Source organism: Salvelinus fontinalis, chromosome 32 (assembly GCF_029448725.1).
Source record: "Salvelinus fontinalis isolate EN_2023a chromosome 32, ASM2944872v1, whole genome shotgun sequence".
In the NCBI taxonomy this organism is placed as follows: Eukaryota; Metazoa; Chordata; class Actinopteri; order Salmoniformes; family Salmonidae; genus Salvelinus; species Salvelinus fontinalis.
In genome coordinates this window covers 35,323,321-35,350,607 of record NC_074696.1, presented here as the reverse complement: position 1 = coordinate 35,350,607, position 27,287 = coordinate 35,323,321, and the positions used below count along the sequence as shown (strand labels likewise).

At 43.7% G+C, this 27,287-nt stretch overlaps 1 protein-coding gene and 1 long non-coding RNA gene across 4 annotated transcripts; one reads left to right on the top strand and one right to left on the bottom strand.

Annotated features, from left to right (window-relative positions):
* Positions 1–1,587: 1,587 nt before the first annotated feature.
* LOC129831166 (uncharacterized) lies at positions 1,588–5,906 on the top strand. The gene is made up of 6 exons (XR_008755678.1): positions 1,588–2,176; positions 2,301–2,542; positions 2,703–2,865; positions 3,059–3,605; positions 4,236–4,409; positions 4,794–5,906. It is a non-coding gene; the product is annotated as an uncharacterized LOC129831166 (long non-coding RNA).
* A 91-nt stretch (positions 5,907–5,997) lies between these two features.
* On the bottom strand, positions 5,998–24,484 carry LOC129831164 (GON-4-like protein). 3 transcript variants are annotated; one of them, XM_055894253.1, is made up of 28 exons: positions 24,394–24,484; positions 23,449–23,732; positions 23,184–23,306; positions 22,603–22,808; positions 22,332–22,406; positions 22,166–22,216; positions 22,013–22,063; positions 21,797–21,892; positions 21,403–21,519; positions 20,998–21,195; positions 19,503–19,701; positions 18,983–19,087; positions 18,840–18,880; positions 18,549–18,664; positions 17,954–18,164; positions 17,226–17,312; positions 16,869–17,064; positions 16,522–16,672; positions 14,969–15,119; positions 14,539–14,655; positions 11,673–12,902; positions 11,467–11,551; positions 10,885–11,066; positions 9,517–9,714; positions 9,218–9,361; positions 8,704–9,017; positions 8,244–8,346; positions 5,998–6,861 (listed from the first exon to the last, which is right to left on the bottom strand). In XM_055894253.1, exons 2-28 carry the CDS (start codon positions 23,720–23,722, stop codon positions 6,742–6,744), a joined length of 4,941 nt encoding a protein of 1,646 aa, XP_055750228.1. In that variant the 5' UTR covers positions 23,723–23,732; positions 24,394–24,484; the 3' UTR covers positions 5,998–6,741. The 3 variants fall into 3 exon arrangements, with proteins under 3 accessions (XP_055750228.1, XP_055750230.1, XP_055750229.1); XM_055894255.1 differs by having other exon boundaries at positions 9,517–9,696; XM_055894254.1 differs by having other exon boundaries at positions 22,028–22,063.
* Between the last annotated feature and the right edge of the window lie 2,803 nt (positions 24,485–27,287).

Genomic DNA, 27,287 nt, shown 5'->3' with positions numbered 1-27,287 from the left:
TTACGTGGTATTAGGAATGGTGTTGTTCATATAGATTTGGTTGGATTTGTTGAATATAAATAGAATAGGTCTACATTTTAAATGATACACTCCTGTTGTAGTTTGTGATGCGTGAGTGGTGGGGTCTGAAGATGTTGGTGATGTAGCTAGCTATTACAGCTGTAGTTTGTGATGCGTGAGTGGTGGGGTCTGAAGATGTTGGTGATGTAGCTAGCTATTACAGCTGTAGTTTGTGATGCGTGAGTGGTGGGGTCTGAAGATGTTGGTGATGTAGCTAGCTATTACAGCTGTAGTTTGTGATGCGTGAGTGGTGGGGTCTGAAGATGTTGGTGATGTAGCTAGCTATTACAGCTGTAGTTTGTGAAAGTGAAGTGGTGTGTATATGAACTGTTTTGGACTTACCCCATTCTACTTTAGTATTAGATGAATATGCTTTTAAACAACTCTGATGACATGTCTACAACTCCCAAGTATTATTTAACAAGCACATTAACGCGATAGACAAGTACAGTATCTAAACCAATTCTCAATACTCACCCGAGTGTGATTTTAAAAAAAGAGTAAACTTTTGACATGTACTTTACTTTTGCTACTTTCATTTAGTATTATTCCGTGTCAGTGGATGCAGCATTAGATACTGTGGTGATGTGTTGTATTGCTTACATTTTCCACATGCGAATAGTCCTTAAATTGGCCTATATGGATAGGGCTAAACTGAAATGTTTATTATAGAAGAAATAGCTGAATTGTGACCATGCTTATGCATTCACTATCATAGCAGTGCCGTTGAACAAGAGCATGCACACTTGTTATTTTGTTTGGAATTTAACTCTGCATCCCCAACCATTACACAATTATAGTTTTTTTACACAATCCAAAAACGTCCCAAAATAAATTGCAATCTGGGTCAGGTGGGCATCATTTGAAAGCTTGTTCTATTGCCAACATAACTAGGTAAGTTATAAAATACGATCTTACAGTGTTAGGCTTTCACAAGGCAATTCTGTCCAAACCGTTTAATTTTGGTGGGCAAAGAAAGGAGTCATGAGCACATTCAGGTGTTTGTTCTGCAGCAAATGTTCTTCACAATAGACCAACGTGCCCTTCTGTAACTGTACATAAAACATAGTATTCAAAAACATTAACACTATATATGAAATTATATATATATTATTATATTATATATTATGATATGGAAATGTGAAGTGCACTTTTGTTCGGCTTGCTTGTATGACATCAAAGCGGTATTTATTAGAATCCTCAACGTCTCATCTTTCAAAATGCATTCTGTCCTCTTAATTTACAACATTTCCCTCTTTCAGACAAGGAGTTGGAGCCACACCAATGCTCAGCCCTAGCCTATGTGCTGCTGATGTCAGAGGAGAGGATGGATGAGTTTGACCTGAAGAGTTACAATACCTCAGCAGCCGGTCAACAGCGGCTGATACCTGTCCTGAAGAACGTCAGGAGTGCCAGGCGAGTACTGCTGCAAGGGGTGAAGACATTGTATTGCCTTAAATCGTGCTCCAACGATTCAAATTCATAGCCATTAATGTACTCCTATCACCCATGTGTTTAGTCTGGACAAATGTCATCTTAATGAGGAGTGCTGTGAAACTCTGGGCTCAGCTCTCCAGTCACCCGACTCAGACCTGCGAGAGCTGGACCTCAGCTACAACGACATGGGAGACCCAGGAGTTCTGTGTCTTGATGCTGGACTGATGAGTCCACACTGCAAACTGGAGAAACTGGCGTGAGTCATTTATAATACACAGCCGTAAGAATTTAGTTGTTGCCAATAAAAAAGACCAATGGTATTAAACATGGTGCTACTGCCTCTACACTATGGTGGTGTGAAATATTTAATATATTGTACACTATTCATGACATCATGATTAACCATGTGGAAGGTGTGATTTTTTTTCCTAGCAATGTGTAGAAAATTGACAAGTACAGTTTTAACATCCTGTAACAAAGTTTATATTGATATATAAACCTCTTAATTTCTTAAGACTTGCTGGCTGCAAGCTCACAGATAAATAATTTGAAGTTGTGGCCTTTGCTTTAATGTCTGGGCACTCAAACTTGAGAGAGGTGGATTTGAGCTACAATGTGGGTGATTCAGGAATACTGCTGATCTGTGATGGACTGGTCCGCCCTCACTGCAAACACTAAGGTAAGTGGCGATGTCTGGACCAGATTGACTGAATATGTACCAGTCATTTTCAGTGGGGAATAAAACATAACATGAAAAGCTAAATCAAGTTTGGGAATAATTATTGCTTTATTCTACCAAACAGGCTTGCTGGCTGTAATATATCCAGAGAATCTTGTGAGACTCTGGCCTCAGCTCTCCCGTTGGCAGATCCACGGCTAACAAAGCCTCTGCTACAATAACGTTGGGAGGTCAGAGATTAAGAAGTCGTGTGCTGCTGGACAGAGCTGTACACTTTGGGAACTAGACTTCCCACGATTTGGAAGAATCTGGAGCATGGTTCCTCAATGGACTTCTGGGCCAACAATGTAGTCTAGAGAAACTAGCGTGAGTGGAGATGTTTGCTTATCATCATCCTGACTTCATATTTTTGGATTTTGCGACCACACTTCTCTGACTAGCGGTGATCGTAATGTATTTTGTTTGCTTTGAAACGTGTAAATAAATTATCCTCAGTATCGCTAACATCCCTCCCTCTTCCTAATAGATTGTCTGGCTGTAATCTGACACATGAATCCCTAGAAACTCTGGCCTCAGCTCTCCAGTCACCATCTGATTGAGCTGGACCTCAGCTACAACAACCTGGGTGACTGAGATTCAATTGTGGGAAATGGCCTGAGAAGTCCACATTGCAAACTTGCCAACCTAGGGTAAGTGCCGTTACAGTTTATTCAACAATTCCAGTAGTAATATTGCCATTTGTGGAGTTTATCATGGGTGAACTCATATGGGTTTATAGTATGGGTTAACTAGCAGTACCAATACATGTTTTGAATAAATATGCAACATCTCACTAACATTTATGCAAGGGTACCATTACACTAAATAAACTAATTACTACAGATTGGCTGGCTGTTACCTTTCATATGGATGTTGTGAAACTCTGGTATCAGCATTCATGCCTCAAAACACATGCCTGAGAGAGCTGGACATCAGCTACAACAACCTTGGGGACTGTGGAGTGTACCTGCTCTGTGCTGGACTGACCAGTCCACTCTGTCATATAGAGATACTGCAGTGAGTATTGTTGTGTGTACCATACAGACAAGGCAAAATGTTCAATGAAGGCACAAAAATCCATGTACAAACATTTTTGTAGTGTCAATCTTATAACAAGTAATTGTTGCCTCAGCTTGCAATGCCTCACTTTATAGCATTTCTGGGCCTGTGCAGGTTTGATATAACCTTTATATTCTACCTCATCTCTTTCTCTTCATCTGAGGGAGTGTAATATGACAGGTGTGTGCTGTTCAGATTTGGCCACAGTTTTGTGTTCATCCAACTCAAAGCTGAAAGAATTGGAACTACGAGACAACAACCTGCAAAACTCAGGAGTTGCACTTCTCTCTGCTGTGCTCAGAGACATACATTGTGAAGTACAGAGATTGGGGTAAAAGCAGCTTTGCAGTGTAGAATTTTAGTAATGACAGATACTGATTAAGCAAAATGGCAGGGTGAAACTGTACTGCATTTTTTTTTTTTTTTTTTTTTTTAATGTACCCCAATTTTGTGATATCCAATTGGTAGTTACAGTCTTGTCCCATTGCTGCAACTCCCGTATGGGTCGATAGCCACGCTCCCTCCGAAACACGACCCTGCCAAGCCGCACTGCTTCTTAACCCGGAAGCCAGCCGCACCAATGTGTCGGTGGAAACACCGTACAGCTGGCGACCGTAGTCAGCGTGCATGCACCCAGCCCGCCACAAGGAGTCGCTAGAGCACAATGGGACAAGGACAACCCGGCCGGCCAAACTTTCCCCTCACCCAGAACTCCCCTAACCCGCAAATTGTGCATTTAAAACTCCCTGGATTTACAAAAGAAAATTCATTGATCCCCCCCCCCCCCTTGATGGATTTGCTCTGTAATTATTATTTTTTTAAGTTCAGAATGCAAAGTTGCGCCCTTCTCTTTTGTTTAATCCGCTTTCTGAGAATCTGACATTTCTCTAAAGGCAAATGTTTTTCCAAGACATATCAGATGCTAGGAAGGGGACAAGTTCTTGATTTTGTCTCTTTGCAGGTTGTCTGGCTGTAGAATCACAGAGGAAGGCTGTATTTATCTGGCTTCGGCTCTGAGATCCAACCCTTCACACCTGAAAGAGCTGGACCTGAGTTACAATCACCCAGGCGACTCGGGAGTGAAGCAGCTCTCTGCTGTACTGGAAGATCCACACAGTATGCTGAAGAAACTCAGGTAAACTCAAAAGAACGAGCAAAACCTTGATACTGAAGAAAATCTTTTTACCATCTCAGGGTTTCTGAGCTTCTGTACCAAACTATATTGACTGAATCTGAATCACTAAATCACTGACTGGGCCTTCGATTTTCTCCACCGAGTGGTGGGGAATGCAGGGACAAAGCAGGGCTGAGAAAATGTAAGTCTGTGCTAGATAGGAATTACAATAAAATGTGGGCTACAAGTAGTCAAACAAAAACATTTTACACATGTTAACATTAATGTGAGAGAATTTGAACACTCTTGTATAAAGTCATTAAACTGGTTCAGTTGTGTTCCGTTTACCCAAACACAAAGCCTGACACTAGCCATTTTTCTTATTGCCCTCAAACTTGTCTGTAGATGCCTGTCTGCTCAGTCTGGACCCAAACACAGTGCACCCACATCTGTCACGCTCAAAGGGGAACCGAGAGGTGACGCGAAACGTAAAGAACCTGCAACCTCTTGATCTCCTAGTTAGATTTCAGCACTGTCGCCAAATTCTGGGCAAAGAGTATCTGACTTCACGCTGTTACTGGGAAATAGAGTGGAGCAGGACGAACGTTGACGTCGGAGCCACATATAAAAAGAATCAACAGGAAAGGCGAGGGCTCGGAAAGCATGATCGGGATGAATAACAAGTCCTTTAGCTTGGTCTGTCATCGTGAAGGCAATCACTTCTGTCACAATGGGAGAAGCATTAGTCCAGACACATTTGGGGTGTGTCTGGACTGGCCGGCTGGCACTCTCGCCTTCTACAGTGTCGCCAGTGACACAGCGACCCACCTGCATACATTCCAAACCACGTTTACAGAGCCCCCCCATCCCGCGTTTGGAGTTTACATGGGCTCAAAGCTGACACTTTGTCAGTTAGACTAGAGAGTCAATCAGCATATATTCAGTGCATACAGAGTAGTATATTATATATGAGATGTGATAGTAAAATGTGTGTCTCCTGTAGTCCATCTGCTGCATTGCATTGTACCAATTGTGTATATAGTAGTTTAAGTTACTGCTGACCTCACAATCTTTTGGATATTATTAGGTTCTAGTCCTCAGAGTAAACTCACACACTATGAAAGCTTAAACCAAGTTAATTCTTCCCAGAGGATCAAGACAGCTGCATTAGACAATGACATTTCACACAAGCACTGATATTTTAACCCTTTCTCATAGGCGGAGTCTCCTCCTCCACATCTGAACAGCCAACACATCTCTTTTGCTAGACAGAACCTTAGTGATAACTGTTCTTCCGCACTTCATCTGATCTGACCTCTACCCCAAAGTGCTCACTCCCCAATTCAAGGCTGTCATGGTGATTTGTACCAGACTGTGTCTCTTCTCATAGGATCCCTGATGCCTAACAATAACAAATCCTGACAATGTAAATGTTATACATTACCCTCTCTCCCTCAGTGACATGAATAAGTACATTTCATTCTCAGAACCCAATAATACAGATAATAAAACTACTGTATAGTATATGCATGTTAATGAAGCATGTTTTTCAGTCAGTTCTGGAAACTACAACTTAGTTTAAAATAGTTAAAACACTGCTCTTGAACCATTCATAATAAAGCCTATTTAATGGTTGGTGTCATAGTACAGCAATAAAAAGTTCACTGAATGCAAATAACAGTCTGGTTGTCCATTATATAAAACAATTATGTACACTTTATTCAAACAGTCATACTAGCAACCAGCAAAGCATCTAACTCTCCAGTATCAGTCAATCCACGTCATAATGAAAACACTACAGTTGGCAACCAATTGTCCATTTTTATCCCTTTTTTACATTTCAGCAAACTTTAATTCAACATGATTGTGCTATTGTCTACACTGATTCTTACGGTGCAATGTGTTTCTCTTAATTGTGATTTGGAAGGCCCTCAGGAGCTCATCCAATATTACTTGTAGCCGGACACAGCTCTAAGAACTCTTGTACATCTTATGCGCTTTTCTCCTTCATACATTCAAGAGGGATTCTATTTCACATTTTAGCACCTCATAACACTAGGAACCTCATGGCCTGAACATATTAACACATTTGGAACATTTGTACTTCGTCTATGCATACTAGCACAGAAACGAGTCCTGGGCGTGTCTTAATAGCCCCTGCGCCATCAACAGGAGACTTACCCATATTTCTGCACCTTCAGTAGTGTTGAGTCAGAGAGGAAGCACAGTCAAGTCCCAACCAAGTTTAGAGATTGGTCAAGCGCTCCTCCTTTTCTGTGACTTAGACTGCAGTCTTGTCAATCCAGCTGACTAAGTGTTATTACGGTACTGTTCCACTGGTGTTGGGTCCTGCTCAGTCTGGGTCTGGCGCTCTGCTGCTGGTTGGCTCTGTGTCACTGACCTCCTCGTCGGAGTACACCCGCTCGGTGGAGGAGAGGAAAAGGCGCATGAGATCCTGGAAACGGGCACAAACCTAGAGGGAACACATTTAGGAGAGTTACGGTAAAAGAATAAAAAAATATATACACTGCTCAAAAGAATAAAGGGAACAATTAAACAACACAATGTAACTCCAAGTCAATCACACTTCTATGAAATCAAACTGTCCACTTAGGAAGCAACACTGATTGACAATACATTTCACATGCTGTTGTGCAAATGGAATAGACAACAGGTGGAAATTATAGGCAATTAGCAAGACACCCCCAATAAAGGAGTGGTTCTGCAGGTGGTGACCACAGACCACTTCTCAGTTCCTATGCTTCCTGGCTGATGTTCTGGTCACTTTTGAATACTGGCGGTGCTTTCACTCTAGTGGTAGCATGAGACGGAGTCTACAACCCACACAAGTGGCTCAGGTAGTGCAGCTCATCCAGGATGGCACATCAATGCGAGCTGTGGCAAGAAGGTTTGCTGTGTCTGTCAACGTAGTGTCCAGAGCATGGAGGCGCTACCAGGAGACAGGCCAGTACATCAGGAGACGTGGAGGAGACCGTAGGAGGGCAACAACCCAGCAGCAGGACCGCTACCTCCGCCTTTGTGCAAGGAGGAGCAGGAGGAGCACTGCCAGAGCCCTGCAAAATGACCTCCAGCAGGCCACAAATGTGCATGTGTCTGCTCAAACGGTCAGAAACAGACTCCATGAGGGTGGTATGAGGGCCCGACGTCCACAGGTGGGGGTTGTGCTTACAGCCCAACACCGTGCAGGACATTTGGCATTTGCCAGAGAACACCAAGATTGGCAAATTCGCCACTGGCGCCCTGTGCTCTTCACAGATGAAAGCAGGTTCACCACGTTGCACCACAGACTGTCCAGGAGTTGGCGGATGCTTTAGTCCAGGTCTGGGAGGAGATCCCTCAGGAGACCATCCGCCACCTCATCAGGAGCATGCCCAGGCGTTGTAGGGAGGTCATACAGGCACGTGGAGGCCACACACACTACTGAGCCTCATTTTGACTTCTTTTAAGGACATTACATCAAAGTTGGATCAGCCTGTAGTGTGGTTTTCCACTTTAATTTTGAGTGTGACTCCAAATCCAGACCTCCATGGGTTGATAAATTTGATTTCCATTGATCATTTTTGTGTGATTTTGTTGTCAGCACATTCAACTATGTAAAGAAAAAAGTATTTAATAAGAATATTTAATTCATTCAGATCTAGGATGTGTTATTTTAGTGTTCCCTTTATTTTTTTGAGCAGTGTATATATTTTTTTAAAGAGTTAGATCTTCCAACATGACGAGGGAATGTTTCGTAGACGGAGGTGGTGCCATAACTAAGTGGAAAAGGACCCATGTCTGATCTATTACTCTGTTGCAGCCGCTCTATAAAAAGACGCTATGCTTCTCTCTCACCTCATTGGCTGTCTTGTTGCCAAGTTGGGCGGAGACGGCTTCAAAGGTTATTTTATTTGCCCCCTTCTGCTGACAGGCGGTCAAGATGGCACGGTCCGCCTCCCTGTTACAAACAATGAAAACAAAGCAATCATGGGCCTGGAGAAACGTAACCACTCAAATTCATTGACAAAGGTATGGATGCAAGAACTGACAATCCATGAGAACATAGTAGTTGTAATGTTTTGAGGCTATACCGTGCTTGTTTACATTTACTTTGTTTACAAACATTGGCGTAAACAAGCTTCTATTTTGGGTTCTGAGGATGGATGACAGTTGAACTAAGCTCATGTGCCATTTCTCTTGTTATAGTCTTCAATAATCAAATGGGTACATATGAATTTATAAGTCAAAAAATGGATGTAGCAACTGCAGATTGCCCCTTTAAATGAGCATACAACAGAAGGACAGTGGCTCTAACCTGGTCCAGAGGATGACTTTCTCTCCACTGGGTGTAAGTGAGATGTTTTTGGCACAGACTGAAGGCTCAGGGTGGGTGTAGCGATCCCCTTCTTTCTCCTTTACTTGTGTGGCTTTAGTGCCTTGGCATCTCTTAGGTTTATTTGCTGCTGACAACTTCTGGGAAGTGGAGTTTGTGTTGGTCACATCACCACGGCCTCTGTTCTCAGTCTGACACTGCAACGAGGGCCGTAAGTGGAGCTCGTTGAAAAACACCCAGAATTCCCCCTGCAGGTGGGTGTGACCTCGGAGAAGGTTGGCTATCTGGGCCTTCACCTGAAAGATAAAGAGAGACATTTAATGTTCTAATCTACCATCTCTCAAATCTGAAAAATAAATGGACCCTCCTCCACAACGATATTTCACTCCCTTCTGCTTTGCTAGATTTGATAATTATGTTATACTGCTGTTTTCCACAACAGTTAGAACAGTCTGCTCATATGAGTGTGAAATCAATGTAGCACTCCCTAGCACACCTCCTTGATGCCAGCAGGACTGAGAGTAGGGCCTCCTTGAAGGACGCTCACTATCTTGCGGTAGTGGGAGGAGTTTTCCCCAAAGCTCAGCTCCAGTTGTCGCAGGAAGTGCCGGCTACGCTCAAACGCCTGCTGCTCTGACAGCTACGGCAGGGGGAGGAGGAAAAGGAAAATTAACACTGACCACTGTTACACACAAAAAACAGCTAGTTTTGATGTAATCACAGCCAAACACAGGTAATGGACGAGTTTCAAAGTGTAGATTTTCAAAGTGTATAGGAGGCCAAGCCAGCACATACCAGTCCACACTCCTGGGCTTGTTCGGGATGGAGGAAGGCAGCAAAGTCTCGGAGCAGCTCCGGCCACTTGTTCAGAACAGGTTTTAGCCTCATGAAGAGTTCCACAGAGGTATGCTCATCTTCGTCCTGCTCAAACTCATAGAGTACCTCCAGAAACTCCTCCACGCGCCCCGGCACCTCCTGCAGGGCATGACACACCTGGTCAGAGAGCAGGAGAGAGTTATATAGTAGGATATGCAGAGAGTTATATTTGCAGTAGGATTAAGGATTTCTTACATCCTCTTAGGTGGTTAAATTCCGTATATAGGGGATTTGTGGCGGTTCTTGACCGGTTCCAACTGACATTTTGGTATACAAAGCGCTCTGTGAATGTCGTAGGGTCCCGTTCCTTATAGTGCCAGAAACCCCCAACTGTCTGCTCTGTGCTGCCACTCTCTCAGCGGAGCGGACTTGAAGTGTCAGGTTTCAGACCCCACATTTGCATAGGGAGTGACACGTCACATCTTCAGGCCTATCCAGACAAAGAATTGATTTGCTCTTCCTCCGAGTGACTGATATTCTCAGCTGGATGTAGAACTTGCATACATGTACTAACTAATTTCATAGGATTGAAACAAGACCGCGTTCTCTTGGTCACAGGAGGACAAAATGACTGTTTAAAGCCGAAGTTGTAATGAATCTGCACACATTCGAACGGCGTCTCTGCGCCACTCAGTGGACGTTTGGGAGAAATGTATCTGTCGTCAGTTATATGAAATTGTGACAATATTGTCCTGTCACTAAGTATGGTCATATTTATTTGACTGTTATAAAAAAAGGCTAAATCTTATAGCAAGTTGTTTCTAATTTGCTATTAAATTCAGAAAGCATGTTAGTCATTTCAAGCCCTATTGCCTCACTTTTGTTGAATAGGGGGGTAAATCATGATTTTTTCATAATATTTGAGCATGGGTCCTCAAAGTGACTACACCTCAGCAATTTATAAAACAACATGTACCAGAAAGGAGTTCCAGACCTTTCTAACACCACACAACAACAGTTATTGTTTATGACCAACTCGTGAAAATAATCAAGTTTGGGTATGTCTATTTAGGCAGAAATCTAAATGATGTTGATGAGGGGGGGTGGCTATAACTGTGAATAGCGCCACAACGTATTGCATGGTGATGCACTGCATCCAATCGCAAGCTGCCTTATTCCGATGTAGTTTCGGAATGAATGCCACCCAGTACAATTCAACTATTTTTTGGGGCATTAGAGGGCTGTTCATCAGACAGAAAATGTAGCCCAAAGTCTTTGCAGCCTTTTAAGCACCTTGGGTGCGAGAAATGTGCTTTATAAATAAAATGAATCATCATCATTATTTACCCTGTTGAGATAATTCTGAGCGAAGGCTATTTCCTTCTTCTCCCTCAGGGGGTCGCTGTCGAGTAGGTCGTCATGGTCGTAGACGATCGGTGGGCTTTTGGATATCCCCTTGCTGCCGACTACTCCAGTGTGATGCTGCTCGTGCCTTGAGCTAGGAGGGTTGAGGCTACTACTATGGCATTCTGGGAAGGACAAATCAAATCCAGCAGGTGTGGTTAGATGGGAGAGGAGGAGGACTCCCTAATTCCAAATAGACCCCTAGGACTTGGTAGAAATCTGAAAGGATTTAATAGCATTGACATATTTCATGAACCTATGTGCAGTGTTTCCCCTTTATGCATTTAGCAGCGGAGCACCACCGCTGCCAAATCGTGGCCGCCACTGCAAGAAATGTAATAAAGTTTTATTTATAAATGTAGATATATAGATGTATGCCCCTGGAAGACACAAATCAGCCACCCCGCATAGGAAGACCCCACCCTTGCTAAATCTGCCACTGCTACTGAAAAAAATAAAACAAGAGGGAAAAAAAGAACTGTGTCCATCCATGTTGTGGCGTTTAAAGATAGGTGGGAAGCTAACCTGAGGGTGTGCCTGATCGTTCACCCTCTTCCAAGTCCTCTGACCTCCCCCCTGACGCCAGCCATGACAGTTTCTCCATCGTCTCCTACAAGGAAAGATAACACACAAACCCAAACTATGAGACGTGTGACATGTAAATAACTTGGTAAATAAAATGTATTCATATGTTCATGTGTCGCATGAACGTGTCGCATGACCTCACTCACCTGCAGCTCTGGCACGGACAACGTGGACTCCTCGGAAGCTGGTGACATCACTTCCTCTACCTCCTGATCTCTGTCTCCCCTTCCCTCTTCACCCTCCCACCCTCCGTCCCCCATATCTGACGGCCCGGGCGATAGGGTCAGCGTTATCTCCTGCCCCGCCTCTGACTCCTCAGCGGGGTCATCGGAGTCAACGCTCCCCGGGGGGCTGGCAGAGGACTCCGACAGGGCCAGGAGGGGCATATCAAAATCACCTCCATCCTCATCCACCCCATCTTCCTCCATTACAACTGTGAGATAGTCGTATGGGGTCAGAGCCTGGTCCAGGGCAGGTTCCGTAGAAGCTAAAGGCTGGGGCTTCCCCTCACACTTCAGGCTGATTTTAGGTTTCTTTGTTACCCGCCGCCGGCTCCTCCTGGAGGAGTTTTTCTTGAATTGTTCGATAGGAGTCGTAGTAGAGACCGAGGTTTGGGTTTCGGTAACAGTAGAGGCTGTTCCACTACTCATGTGGGGCAACAAAAGGAGGTTTTCTCCACTGTTGGGGGCCACAGTATTCAGGTTTGTTTGGGGAGGGTTCTTGTTGTTGGGTGGAGGAGCTGGCAGCAACCTGGGCAGCCTGCGGAGGTTGGCGAACGTGCTGAACTTCCGAGCAACCAGGTCTTTGGCCAATGGAGCGAAATGTGACAACCGGGAGGCCAACACCCTGGCGGAAGGGGCAGGACAAAGGACAGCTGCGGGCACTGGGGCAGGCAAATTGAGGATGACGTGCAGGGGCTTCTGGGAAGGTTTGGGTTGAGGCTTGAGGGGACGTTTCAGATGAGGCTTGGTGGGATGCTGAAGAGAAGGAGGTTTGGATGTTGCAGGCTGGATGGGCCGCAGTTTGTGGTGGGCCATGCACTGCTGAATCACAGCACCTGTCTGGGAATTATTTTCAGAGCATGTAGTTCCACTTCCCAGACTCTGGGTGGCGTTGTGCGATACAGCCAGGGACAGCGAGAGGTCACAGGGTGGTGGACGGTGCCAGCGCCTGAAGCCACAGCGCTGGAATGAAAGGCTGTCGGGGAGTTGGGTCGGGTAGCGAGTCCCGGGAGGGAAGCTGTAGTCCAAAGTTCTGGAGGAACTGAAGAGAAGAGTGACGAGTGGGGCTTTCTTTGATTGACATGCCGACATGGCTTCTGTATCCGGCGAGATGTTGATTTCTCTGATTGCCTCGTAGATATAAGGCAAACTTCTCTGTAGGAACAGAACAGTTACTTAAATCAATATGAACTATTTAGCTGGTTCCTGAAACGTCCTCCTTTTTTCATCTTCACTGAAATAAAGAAACTTCCAGTCCAAAACAACCTTTATTGTTAGAATATCTGACAATAACAAGCATAAACAATATGGTGGACTCTCTCCTAGGACAAATGGAAGGCTAGGTGGCCAACAATATACAGTGGAATTACCTGGATTTCTGAATAAATTGGTCATAACATTTGATCTGATCTTCATCTGATCTTCACAACAATAGACAAACACAGTCTGCTTAACAGGTTTTAAACTAATAACACTCATATTGTATTTTTCTTGCCTATATTGAATACATAATTTAAACATTCACAGTGTAGGTCGGAAAAAGTATGTGAAGCCTTAGGTGAACCCCAAAGAGACGAGATTGGAGATGTTGATTAGAACTGCCCTGCCCTATTAAAAAATAATAATAAAAAACTCACAAATTTGAGTTTGCTATTCACAAAAAGCATTGGCTGATGTGAACCATGCCTAAAAAAAAAGATCTCAGAAGACCTAAGATCAAGAATTGTTGACTTGCATAAAGCTGGAAGGGGTTACAAAAGTATCTCTAAAAGCCTTGATGTTCATGAGTCCATCAGCACTGTTACTACTCTCCCTAGGAGTAGCCGTCCTGCAAACAAGAATGGTGTTCATGGGAGGACACCACGGAAGAAGCCACTGCTGTCCAAAAAAAACATTGCTGCACATCTGAAGTTTGCAAAAGTGCACCTGGATGTTCCACAGCGCTACTGGCAAAATATTCTGTGGACAGATGAAACTACAGTTGAATTGTTTGGAAGGAACACACAACACTGTGTGGAGAAAAAAGGCACAGCACACCAACATCAAAACCTCATCCCAACTGTACAGTATGGTGGAGGGAGTATCATGGTTTGGGGCTGCTTTGCTGCCTCATTGTCTGGACAGCTTGCTATCATTGACTGAAAAATGAATTCCCAAGTTTATCAAGACATTTTGCATGACAATGTAAGGCGATCTGTCTGCCAATTGAAGCTCAACAGAAGTTGGGTGATGCAACAGGACAACGACCCAAAACACAGAAGTAAATCAACAACAAAATGGCTTCAACAGAAGAAAAGTCCTGACCTCAACCCGATTGAGATGCTGTGGCATGACCTCAAGAGAGCAGTTCACACCAGACATCCCAAGAATATTGCTGAACTGAAACAGTTTTGTAAAGAGGAATGGTCCAAAATTCCTCCTGACTGTTGTGCAGGTCTGATCCGCAACTACAGAAAACGTTTGGTTGAGGTTATTGCTGCCAAAGGATGGTCAACCAGTTATTAAATCCAAGGGTTCACATACTTTTCCCACCCTGCACTGTGAATGTTTACACTGTGTGTTCAATAAAGACATGAAAACGTATAATTGTTTGTGTGTTATTAGATTAAGCAGACAGTGTTTGTCTATTGTTGTGACTTAGATGATGATCACATTTTATGACCAATTTATGCAGAAATCCAGGTAATTCCAAAGGGTTCACATACTTTTTCTTGCCACTGTAGTTACTAACTATCCTAGGTGTTGATTTGTGATTGGGATCAGGCAGTAGTATTCTAAATGTAGTTGGTACCCTCAGCCATCCGGGCATGGATCTCTCCTCTCTCTCCACTGAAGGACGCAGGTCACCCGGCTTCACTCGCTCACAGGCCACCGGCATGGGAAGGATCACTTTCTGGAGCTGGTAGGCCTTTTATTTTAAAAAAATATATATCATTGTTAAAAAAACGACATGGGGAGAGGCGCTTTTTGAGGTCCATTCGTTCATATTGTTTATGGTCAATGCTAATGTTAGTTGAGTATTAGTTCATGTTAGTGGATATGTGGACAAATCTAGAGTGTGGATCACTCCCTCTCCTGGACTAAAGAACAGGTCCAGGTTAAGGAAACAACTAGAAACTGGACATTTAGAACATTTGTGTGAACTATCCCAGACTATAAACAGTCGCCCTAACACATTTACTTCAGTAATAGTGCATATAATTTGTATATCCGGGTCCTACCTTGATGACGTTGTTGGGATGGGTGTGTTTACACTTCTCCATAATGTGGTCACGGAGCTGAGAGACCCTCTTGGCGCGGAGCAGGTAGTGACACAGCAGCTCCTTGGGCTGGAGGGTTTCCCCCAGGTTTCTCAGGCCCAGAACGATCAGGCTGGGAAAACAAGATGGTAGAGCGTAAAGGACTCAGCCTACGGACTTAGTTCATTTGTCAGCGAGTTATTAACATATAAAAAAAGCATGCAGAAATCAAATTCATTTTAGATTCCAAGTTTATGTACTACGGAAACAAAATGTGTTTAGGACAAGGTGTGCATTTAAAAGAGCATACACAGTTCACTGAATAAAAATATAACCGCAACATTTAAAAGTGTTGCATGAGCTGAAATAAAATATCCCAGAAAAAGCTAATTTCTCAAAAATGTTGTGCGCAAATTTGTTTACATCCCTGTTATTGAACATTTCTCCTTTGCCAAGATAATCTATCCAGTGGAAAGGTGTGGCATATTAAGAAGCTGATTAAACAGCATGATCATTACACAGGTGCACCTTGTGCTGGGGGCAATAAAAAGGCCACTAAAATGTGCATTGTCGTCACACAAAACAATGCCACAGATGTCTGAAGTTGAGGGAGTGTGCAATTGGCTGACTGCAGAAATGTCTACCAGGGCTGTTGCCAGAAAATGTCATGTTCATTTCTCTACCATACGCCGCCTCCCAACGTCATTTTAGAGAATTTGGCAGCATGTTCAAACGGCCTCACAACCGCAGACCACGTGTATGGAGTCGGGTGGACGAGCGGTTTGCTGATGTCAACCTTATGAACAGAGTACCCCATGGTGGCGGTGGGGTTATGGTATGGGCAGGCATAAGTTACTAACAACAAACTGCATTTTCTTAATGGAAATTTGAATGCCCATTGGCGTGCCATTAATCCGCTGCCATGATCTCATGTTTCAGCATGATAATGCACAGCCCCATGTCGCAAGGGTCTGTAAACAATTCCTGGAAGCTGAAAATGTCCCAGTTCTTCCATAGCCTGCATAATGACCAGACATGTCACCCATTGAGCATGTTTGTGATGCTCTGGATCGACGTGTATGACAACATGTTCCAGTTCCCGACCAATATCCAGCAACTTCACACAGCCATTAAAGAGTGGGACAATATTCCACAGGCCACAATCAACAGCCTGATTAACTCTATGTGAAGGAGATGTGTCGCTGCATGAGGCAAATGGTGGTCACACAAGATACGGACTGGTTTTCTGAACCACGCCCCTACCTTTTTTTGAAGGTATCTGTGACCAACAGATGCATATCTGTATTCCCAGTCATGTGAAATCCATAGATTATAGCCTAATGCATTAATTTATATTGACTGATTTACTTATATTAAGAGTAACTCAGTCAAATCTTTGAAATTGTTGCATGTTGCGTTCATATTTTCGTTCAGTATAATATGGGTATTTTATGAGGAATCAGATACAATATGGGCATTAAAAGGAGGTTATAATGTTTGGGCATTATATTGAAATTCTAAGAGGTGCTTCTTACCAGTCCTCTCCTGCGGTGAACATGCTGACTGAGCGGGCGGAGTGCAGGGCTGGGTCCAGGCTGACATGGGGCAGTAGCTCAGGGTACAGGAACACCGGCCGTGTGGCAAACAGCCATGCCAGCTGGGGTGGCATCGACGGGTGCTTCCGGACTGGCAAAGTGGTAACACACAACAAACCAGTTAGAGTGAGAGAGATGAATTAAACATGAATTAGGCCTACATCCTGAATGAGTTCAAACATTTTCAACTGAGGCGGGTACGTTGTAATTCAATTTAGTAAATTAGAAGTAGTCTTTACCTCATCGATTTGACTATCATCATGGCTCTCATCCATGCACACGCTTACCTCTCCTGCATGTTCGTGGCTCGTTAGGGGCTTCCTGGTAAGGGATTGGGGACAGTCTGAGCTCCTCCAGTAGTGACAGTGCACCCTGTAGGTTACAGGCTCTGAACACACTGGTGAAGCCTGTCTCCACTGGGCCCTGGGTCAACTCCCCACGCTGGGTCAACTCCCCACGCTGGGCAAACATCTGTAACTCCATCTGTGAGTGATGGAGAGAGTGATGGAGAGAGTGATGGAGAGTTGGAGTGAGAGACAGAGATATGGTGGGAGTACCAAAGAGAGAATGAGAGTATGTTTAGAAGTTGGTGCAGCTTAAGGCACTAGTGAAAGTGGGTTTATCAGTATGATTCTCTCTCTCACCAGGAACTGCTTGGTGGTGGCAGCTTCGCTCTGCAGTGCAGCCACCGGGCTGGTTAACATATGGACCTGGGTCAGGAGCTGGACGTGCTGCAGACGGAGAAAAATACAGTAATTACCGACCGAAAGACAAACACAGGTTATCTTCATTGTGGATCCTTGACCAGGATCTCACTACCTAGGTTTTGATTTAGATGTTTGTTTTGACCAGGTTTGGCTCATCAAGATAAAAGCTCAATTACAAAATAGAACACAAAGCAGGGTTTGGGTCAATTCCAATTTCATTTGAAATTCCTATTCAATTCACTAATGGAGAATTTGCATTGAATCAATTTTGGGTTAGATTTGAATATGTAAAATAATTTCATCTTTGGAATTGAACAATTGTACATTTCCCAGATAATGGAAATAATGCACGTAGTATAAGAAATGTAGTGCAGTATTTGTTTTTAATTAGTTAAACATGCATTCCTATATTTCCAGCTAGGCTGTCTGAACAGTGACATGATCAGCCTGAAAGCCTGAGGGAATTTTATTTGAATTTGTGGAATTATTGGGGATAATATTGAATTGGAAATAGAATTCTTAGAATTTACCCAGCATTGGAATTGAATTCTGTGAATTCAAAGACTGACCTGGAATTTGAATTGAATGAATTTACAGGGAGAGGGAATTGAATTACAATTTGTGGAATTAACCCCAACCCTGACACAAAGCCAAGGACCCCAGACCTGCTGGACTTGCTGCTGCAGCTGGAGTCTCTGGTGGTGGGAGAGGGTGGGGGTGAATGGAGGCGGGGGCTCCCGGGGCTTGGTGATGAGGGCCCTGGGGACCAACAGACCCTGGCTCTCCAGCAGGGCCCGACGACGCCGGATGGCGCCCAGCTGCTCCTTCACCGTACGGTAGCGCCCTGCCGTCACCTCCGCCATGGGGTCCTCCAACCTAGGGATCAAAGGTCAAACTGGGTCAGCTATACATAGGTCAAATCAGAGGAGGTTGAAAGTTGTCACCGTGTGGGTGAGTAGACGGTATAAAGGTTGTGATTAGAGGTTGAAATCAATATACAGAATTCAGTTTTGCAACTGAACTGACAGAATGTTATTCACTATTTATTCCTCGTGTCACCATTTCTATTTTTGTACCTTTATCTCTGCATTGTTGAAAAAGGACCCGCAAGTAAGCATTTCACTGTTCGTCTACACACCTGTTGTTTACAAAGCATGTGACAATTAAAACTGTATTTGATAAATGGAATGATTTACTTGGGAAGATGACAGTGTAACAAACAACATCAGAACAGTGTGTATAGGAAGTGGATACACCTACGGGATATCTGGCGGGGTGTTGAATGTGGGTGTCCCCAGGGCAGGTGCCTCTTCCTCCCTCTCCTCTTCCTCGTGTCCCTCCCCATCTTGCTCCTGAGTAGTCAGCTCATCCTGGAACTGGAGCACACACACACACACAGAGACAGAGAGACAGAGAAATAAACAATACATAGACAACCACACAACATACCAAACACAGAGGGGTGAAGAAAGGACACAGAGGGGGTGTTTGGAGGGAAAGAGAGAGGGGAGACAAAAGAAACAGACAAACACAACACAGATCCTCTCTTACTGTCTCAAACAACTCCTCCATCAACTGGTTCACTTCCTTTTCTGTGGGAGGGGGACAAAATGAAAAATGTGAGATGAGGGTCAATGCCTGACATCGTCACAGCCTAGATAACTTGACTCCATCTTATCACCATGGTAACTCACTGGTGATGCGGACGGCTCGGTCATTACGGTAGTCCTCCACGTCGGGTTCGTCGCTCTCCGCCAGGAAGTTATACTCCGGGTCGTCGTCATCATCATCACCTTCCTCTAAAAAAAAAGTCAAAAAGAAGAAGAGAGGATCAGAGTGAGAAGAAGCAACTCAATATTAGGAAGGCGTCCTTAATGTTTTGTACACTCAGTCTAGATCAGGGATGGACAACTCCAGTCCCCAGGGGTCTGGTTGGCGTCAATTTTCCCTCAGCCCTATATCTAAAACACCTAATTGCATTGTAAACTAAAGACCAGGGATAGTTGATTATTGGAGTCAGGTGTGCTAGCTGGGGCAAAACTATGTCACCAATCAGGCCCAGGAGGACTGTTGCCCATCCCTGATATAGGTAGAATAGAATTGTCCTACTGCTTACACCTATCCAGTCCTTTCACATCTACACTAGCGGCCGAGGGTAGTTGCTAGGCGTGGATTTGGAATTGAGCAGCACACACACACGCACCACCCCCTCACCATCATTGTACATGTCAGAGGTCATGATGCCCTGCAGCCAGTGGGTCCACTCTGGGTCCTCGGGGGCGGAGTCACACCCGTACATGTCGGGCGTGATGTCAGGGGCACAGAGCTCTGCCTCCAGCTGTCCCATGGGGACGTCCCGGAGGGGCCTCTTGGAGCGGGTACGACACGCCATCAGACCGTCCGCCAGGGGTGGCTGTGAGAATGGTAGGGAGACAGCGAGGATGAAGGAAGAGGAATAGGGGGAACAGACATAAAAGACAATGTGGAAAGAGGGAGGAGGAAAGGTAGACCTGGAGGTTAGCATTGCAAAGTCATGTAAATCTCCAAGCATGTCTTCGGACCGGTAGTTCAGGTAGCACCTTTGGTTTCACGTTTCAAAATGTTTTCCCTGTTTCAAGCCTACTGAACAGGACAAGGAAAGCAGAAATCTCTATCGCATTCCATTCTATATCTATGAGCACTGCATTGATGGGTTGCGTCTAGCAGGAGCCATTATCTGGTGTGGGTGGTGGACGATTCCACACCAGGATAGGTCAAAAATATTTCAGATTGTTCTGGCAATTCTCACATAGAAACTTCACTGGGAGGAAAGATGTTTGACATTCTTTTTACCTTGGAATCAATTTATTTTTGAAAATCATGAGAAAGTGGCCATTTTAAGCACTTTTTAGACCTATGTATGGACCCTATGATGCGTGAACCATACATGATACAGACATCTTGGTGTCATCATACTCCTTATTGTGTGTTCTAAAATATGGATTTGTGTATATTCTGAAATACTATTTGGAACAAATATTTTTGTTGAATAAAATGTTCAAAAGTACCTTTTTGATTTTGCTTATTTTTAGACATACTGTTTGTAACAATATACTCCTCTAACATGTAATATTTCCAGAGTGGGCTCTCTGGTACTTTCGAAGGGCTGAACTATTTTATACATAGAATTGACATAGGTCATTAACCAATTACAGCCCACTGCACATTCAGCAAATCACCAGTAGAGGGAGTTCTCTTTGAATCCATTTCCCCAATCACTGTGTTGGTGGTGCTCATAAAATTAAATCAGAACTTCAAAATTATGCTAGCACAAGCCCGCTCTGGAAATTTGATGTACTTGTAGAGTATATTGTTCCAAAGAATATGTTTTAAAATGAACAGAATCTAAATGGGTACTTTTGAGATATTAATATTCAAATGTATGTGAAAAATTGTGTTTCAGAATCTAGACATAGTCCATATTGTAGAGCACACAACAAGGAGTATAATGACACCAATGTCGTCTGTATCATGTACGGTTCACAGATTATAGGGTCTTACAGAAAGTATGTCCAGTATAGGCCTAAAAACAGCCACTTTAATCATGATTTTATTTTAAATGGTTTGTGATACAAATGTTGTTGTTTTTTTAAACATGTCAAACATTCTTCCTCCCAATAAAGTTTCTATATGAGAATTGCCAGAACAATCTGAGATACCGCCCTGGTACCTGGTAGGGCTCGAGGCAGACTGGGCCGATGGCCAGCTCCTCCTCCACGGCATGGAGCTTCTCCAGGAAGCTGAATTCTGGAGGGGCCCTGGTGGTATAGAATCCCTGTGGGCCAGAGGAGGAGGAGGGCTGGGGGGGAGGTGGAGGGCCCATGGGGACAACCTCCACTTTCAGGTGTCTGGACCTGCTGTGATTGACCTGGGAGGAAATTAGTTTCATGAGATATCAACATTGAAACGTATCTCACAAGAATATAACAATAAAAATATAATAGTTTGCTATTTACAAAAGGCAATATTGTGTATAATAATAATTTTTACATAAAAAATAAAATTATGTTTTTACATATACATTATTGCTTGATGTAAAAATACAAATATTTAAAATTGTTTTGAAGTGTGTCACCTGCATGGGGCTGCAGCTCCTGTCGTCATCCCACTCTGTGGGTATTTTCCTGTGGAAGCCTCCTCTGGTTCCCCTTGGAGACGAGGCCGTGCTCTCCATGTCACTTTCCTGAAATGTCTACAACACACACAAAGTCCAATATAGTCATTTCAATATATAGAGATACAGAGAAATGTTATATTTATTTAAAGGATTACCATATCCAATCATAATGTATCTATGACCACTTACAATCATTTACTGTTGCCATTCTAAAGTTGATAAAGCTGAACTACTTTGTTTTGCTTCTTTAACCACACAACTCTGTAAGCATGATGAACGCCTGCCAATGTATGCAACAACAACAAAAACATGTTCAATGCACAAGCTAACACAAAGCCCAAACCTATCTTACATCTTCCGCTGTCTCGTCCTCCTCCTCTTCGTCGGGGCAGTACTCTTCATCAGAAGAGTCTTCCTCCGCTAATTGAATGTCCACAAACTGTTGTGCCTGAAAACAGAGAAAAAAAAGAAACAGACAAGCACTTCAGCCCTTTCTAGTTGGGAGCCATACTTTCCAGTCAGGTAATGAGTGTTTGATACTACTTCCATAGCAGTATAATGGTGGTACCTTCTCTTTATTGACCTTTTTGATGGGGGAGATGTTCCAAGTGGGAATGACCTGAAATATCACAAAGATTGAATTACAAGAGTCAATAGCAAAACATGACAAATCTAAAAATGTATGCTAAAAAACACACACACTAAAAGGCAGTGAACTCACCACTCCTTTTTCTACCACCTCCTTGAATTTGGAACGTGTCATCTTGGGCTCCTAAGAGATAGATGAGAAAGATGTTGAATGAAAGTGCACACAGAGACTTGAACGTGTCAATTCTCAACTGGAAAAGTCTTCATTATGACATGGATATGCAATGGTTGACACTCACAAAGACAGGCACGGCCTCCGTCTCATTAATGGCAGCTTTCATCATGGCCACCACATGCTCATTGGTGATCACTTCCTGTGGTTCAAAAGGTAAAAAAGGTTTCAAACCAGGCTTACAATCAGCCTGTCTGTATTTGTCTGTCAGTCTATGTGTACTATATGTGAGGTTGTAGGCAAATTGCTATTGTAGGGAATTGACGCGTCCACAGTCCACACTAGCTGTATAAGAAACATTGGCTAGGTTGCAGCTATTGGCCCCCCTCTGCACTCACATGAATGATGTTGCGGACATTGGCGGTGGTCAGGTTATGTTGTCTGGACTTATTCTCCAGCTCACGGTCCAGCTCCCTGTCAATCTCCACCTCAGGACCGTCTCCTTCCTGCTGTCTTTCTCCCACCCCTCTGTCCGCAGCTCTCTTCTTCCTCTTTACCCCTACCTTCTTCCTGCTGCCCTTGTGTCCTCCGCCATGCCTTTCATCTGACAGAAAGAGAGAGTCAATCAGTCTTGAACTCCTACAGTATGCTTTACTCACGCCCCCTACCTGGGGCGGCAGGTAGCCTAGTGGTTAGAGCGTTGGGCCAGTAACCGAAAGGTTGGTGGATCGAATCCCCGAGCTGTCGTTCTGCCCCTGAACAAGGCAGTTAACCCACTGTTCCTAGGCCGTCATTGTAAATAAGAATTTGTTCTTAACTGACTTGTTAAATAAAGGTAAAAAATAAAAGGAAAATAGTTAGCTGAGGGGTCATTTTGTACACTGTTCCTAACCTTGTTCATGTTGTATAAAAAGATGTGAGTACCGTTTCAGGATCAGTTGCTAAGGGTGGCCAGTTAATAGATATAGGTTTTCCTCACCCATAGTGATGACCAGGTCAGTGTCTGTATCCTCTTCTGTCTGAGGGGGGCACTGTGCAGGGCTGCACTGTGCAGGGCTGCACTGGACAGCCTCCTCTTCATTCGCTACCTGACCTGGAGATCCTGCAAAGACAAGAGCCTCACTTATTTACCTATATATCAATTGCTTAGACAGGACACACAAAACAGATAAAACGTATCATGAAACCTAAGTGTATAGTGAGATCCCCTTTCCTTTGCCCCCTTCTCCTTTTCCTCTACTTACCCTCAGCAACAAGAAGGTCCACGCTGGGAACCTGGCCAAGCAGGCTTTGACTCTTGAACCTGGGAGACCGTCTCCATGGCGACGATGTCCCATGGACCTCCAGGCCTCTCTCCTCCTTGGAAGTGGTGACAATGCCACTGGCCTCTGTTGTGAGTGGTGATGGTGCATTGTGGGATGCTGGTGGTCTTACAGACTGTGGTTTCTCTGTCCTAATAGATCTGTCAGGGCCACCTTTGAGAGAGCTGGAGTTGCGTTTGCGGTCCAGATTCATCATGTAGTACCACCTGTGAGATTAATTGAGAACAAGCATGATAAGAGTTTATGGTTGGGCATGTATTACTAGTCTAAAGTGTCTTCCTATCCTTGTGTCTTCTGGGCCCTTTGATTGGCACTGGTCTGACAATATGTGGGGGAAGCCATATGGCAGTATAGAATATCCTTGCTAGTCAGTATAAGATAATTCTATTTTACCTGTCCAGTTGTCAGCTCAGATTGGATGAGGGAGAGGAATGAGATGCACACTATGTTTTGTACACTACTCCTACTAATATTAGCTAACACTCAAAGCTAAAATGTCAATACTTATCGACTCAGCTCCTTTTGTAAAACACTTACGTTAACTATCAGACCTCGCTATGTAACATAGATAGCTAGAGGTAGTATGTATGAAGACGTTTGCATATCGTTAGCTTTAGTTGAAAGATGTTATTGAGTGAGTGGTGTTGGCCATGGCATCGTCAGTGGCATCAATCATCGTCACGCTTGTTGTTGTGGTGTGACGGCTAGCAAGCTAAGCTAGCTAAGTAGCTAACAAACTACCTTCGCTAATAGCCTGGCAATCATTCTCAGCAGGACAACACGTCAACAAACTAATTTTCCACATAGCGAATAATATGTTGAAATTAATTGGTGAATATGAATTTACAAAACAAAACATTATCTTACCCGCCACAACACTGCTAGCTCCATCAGCGGTAAACGATGAAACCGGTAACAAAATTTCTGTTTCCTTGTTTCCTTCCTTCCTTCCTCCCTTGTTCTTCTTCGTCGTCGTCGATAAGGTTTAACGGTGGTTGGCGTCCAATAAATGTTGCATTACCGCCACCTACTAGACTGCCCTTATATTTTGCTTGAAAAATTAAGAATTAAACAAATACCCTCCATTTAACACTACACTCATAAAAAATAAATAATAATAACTTTAATTAATAACCCCACTATGTAAATATATTTAGTCCCATCTCAGACCAACAACCTGTAACTCTTCTGATGTCAAGTATCGCACACTCAAATACCTCTCTGCAGCTGCCACCACAATCTCAATTTTCTGCGACTTACGTTCCATCCCTGCAGTACAGTTGACAATCATTGCTATAAATGCTAAAAATCCAATCTTACATATATCACTTGTTGGCCTATCTCTCTGTACTGGTACAGATCTACTATTCACACCACTCCTCACAGGATCCTTCCCCTTGACCCAACTCAACCTGCCTCTCTCACACGGGACATTTCTGATCCTCAGGCCCATGGACACCCTTACAATTAACACATACCACTACTTTCCCCAATGCCACACATTCCTTTGTCTCATGCCCTTCTGCGCACAACATTAATGTTTCCAGGTGTAACACAATAATTTTCTTCTTCTTCTTCCTCTTCTTCTTCTTCTATGATATCATGGCGGTCCGCAAACAATCGCTTAAGTGCATGCCACCACCTACTGTGCTGGAATGTACAATCAATCATGACCTGTCCAATTCTGTACTTCCATGAAAATAAAATACAAATAAATCCCTACTAACTTCTTCCCCTCACCAACCCCATTAACCTTTTTCTATATCATACTGAAACACTCCACCCACAGGATTGTTCAGCATGTCAACAACCATTTCAACAGCAACATCTGTTATCCCCAATATCTCTTTTGCTGTCTCCACAATAACCATTTCTGCTTTCCACAACCCGAGTTGTATTGATAACTTTACCAATTAAAGCTATGAAGTCAACTTTATTTATTATCAAAGTGTCATTTGACACCGCATATTCATAACAAGATTTCTGAACGGGCCTCGAAACCACGCCAGGACCATCAGAAGCACCAACCCTGACAGTAGTCCACCTAGTATAGGAGCAGTCATGGAAGCTTCATCAGTCTGACAGTAGGTCCACCTAGTACATGAGCAGTCATGGAAGCTTCATCAGACTGACAGTAGGTCCACCTAGTACAGCAGCAGTCATGGAAGCTTCATCAGTCTGACAGTAGGTCCACCTAGTACAGGAGCAGTCATGGAAGCTTCATCAGTCTGACAGTAGGTCCACCTAGTACAGGAGCAGTCATGGAAGCTTCATCAGTCTGACAGTAGGTCCACCTAGTACAGGAGCAGTCATGGAAGCTTCATTAGTCTGACAGTAGGTCCACCTAGTACAGGAGCAGCCATGGAAGCTCCATCATTCCCCATTGCAGTTCCACAAGTTTGTCTTACAGCCTCTGCATACGATTCATCATGACTAATTCTATATCTCTGAGCCTCTCTAGCTGCTCTCTGCACCTGGCATCCACCAAATACTGCACCATGCCCCACCCCCCCACAATTACAACACTTAACCTTCACATTGCTCCCACATTCACCATAATCATGTTCCCCTTCACACTTGGCACATATTTTCCTTCCTTTACATTGAACAGCTACATGTCCCATTCTTTGGCATTTATAACACTGCAATGGGGATGGGGACCAATTCTCTGACATTGAAACTAAGGAATCCTATCTGTACTTTCCCAGGCATAACCTTCTCAAACCTCAACAGCACTGATAGGCTTCCACTTCTTCGATCGTCTTTCCTACTGATCAACCTTTTGGTCTCAATCACTCTTCCTCCCTTCACACATTCTTTAATATCATCTGTGGACATAGATATTGGGACCCCAGTGATGACTCCCCTCAATCTAGCATAAAGACCAGGGACATGGCTTTTAATCTTCTTCCCATTAAGCTTTACCATTTTCACAATCTTCTATTGCTAAGCCTGGCTACCACAAAATATGAACAATATATAATTTCCAAGGAACCCAGCTAATTTGACTTCACCTCTTTCTCTATGGCATTAGTTATTCAGATAGGGTGTAAAGGCCCTGTGGTCTCATCATTTGTATTGTGTTATTGACTGTACGTTTGTTTATCCCATGTGTAACTCTGTGTTGTTTGTGTCGCACTGCTTTGCTTTATCTTGGCCAGGTCGCAGTTGTAAATGAGAACTTGTTCTCAACTGGCCTACCTGGTTAAATAAAGGTGAAATTAAAAAAATTAAAAAATAAAATGCTATCACCACTTTCCACTCCAACACATCATTACTCTTGCTTCCTATCTTGGACCTCTTTATGCATTCTTTAGAAGATGCTCCACTGCTTTCTGTATCATGATCTCTCTTCTTCCTGTCTTTCTACTACCGACCATTCCGATCCTTGACCCTCACGGGTGTAACTCTTCTTCATCTTCTTCTTCTTCTTCATTAGAGTTTAACAGCAGTTGGCATTCAATATGTTGCATTAAAGCCCATTACTGAACTATAGTATAAATGGGGAAATGGGAAATATAAAATACAACTATAACTTTAATTACGCTACCAACTAACCCTACACTCATTAAAACCCACCCCCTTATTCCACTACTTTAACCCCATCTGATCATACCCCAGGCTAAAGACCTGAGAGGACGAGACACTACCACTCCACGCACCCTGTAACTTCTGAAGTTAAATCTCGTACCCCCAAGTAGTTCTCTGCAGATGACACCACAGCATCTATTTCTGTGACTTACATTCCATCTCTGTGGTAC

Excerpts from the sequence above, each read along its gene's own strand:
- LOC129831164 (XM_055894253.1), bottom strand. The coding sequence starts at position 23,722 with ATGATGAATCTGGACCGCAAACGCAACTCCAGCTCTCTCAAAGGTGGC. Across the intron at positions 23,307-23,448 it reads GGACCTTCTTGTTGCTGAGG|GATCTCCAGGTCAGGTAGCG; the intron begins GTAAGTAGAGGA and ends TTGTCTTTGCAG. Across the intron at positions 9,715-10,884 it reads CTCAGAATTATCTCAACAGG|GTGTGTCATGCCCTGCAGGA; the intron begins GTAAATAATGAT and ends CTCTCTGACCAG.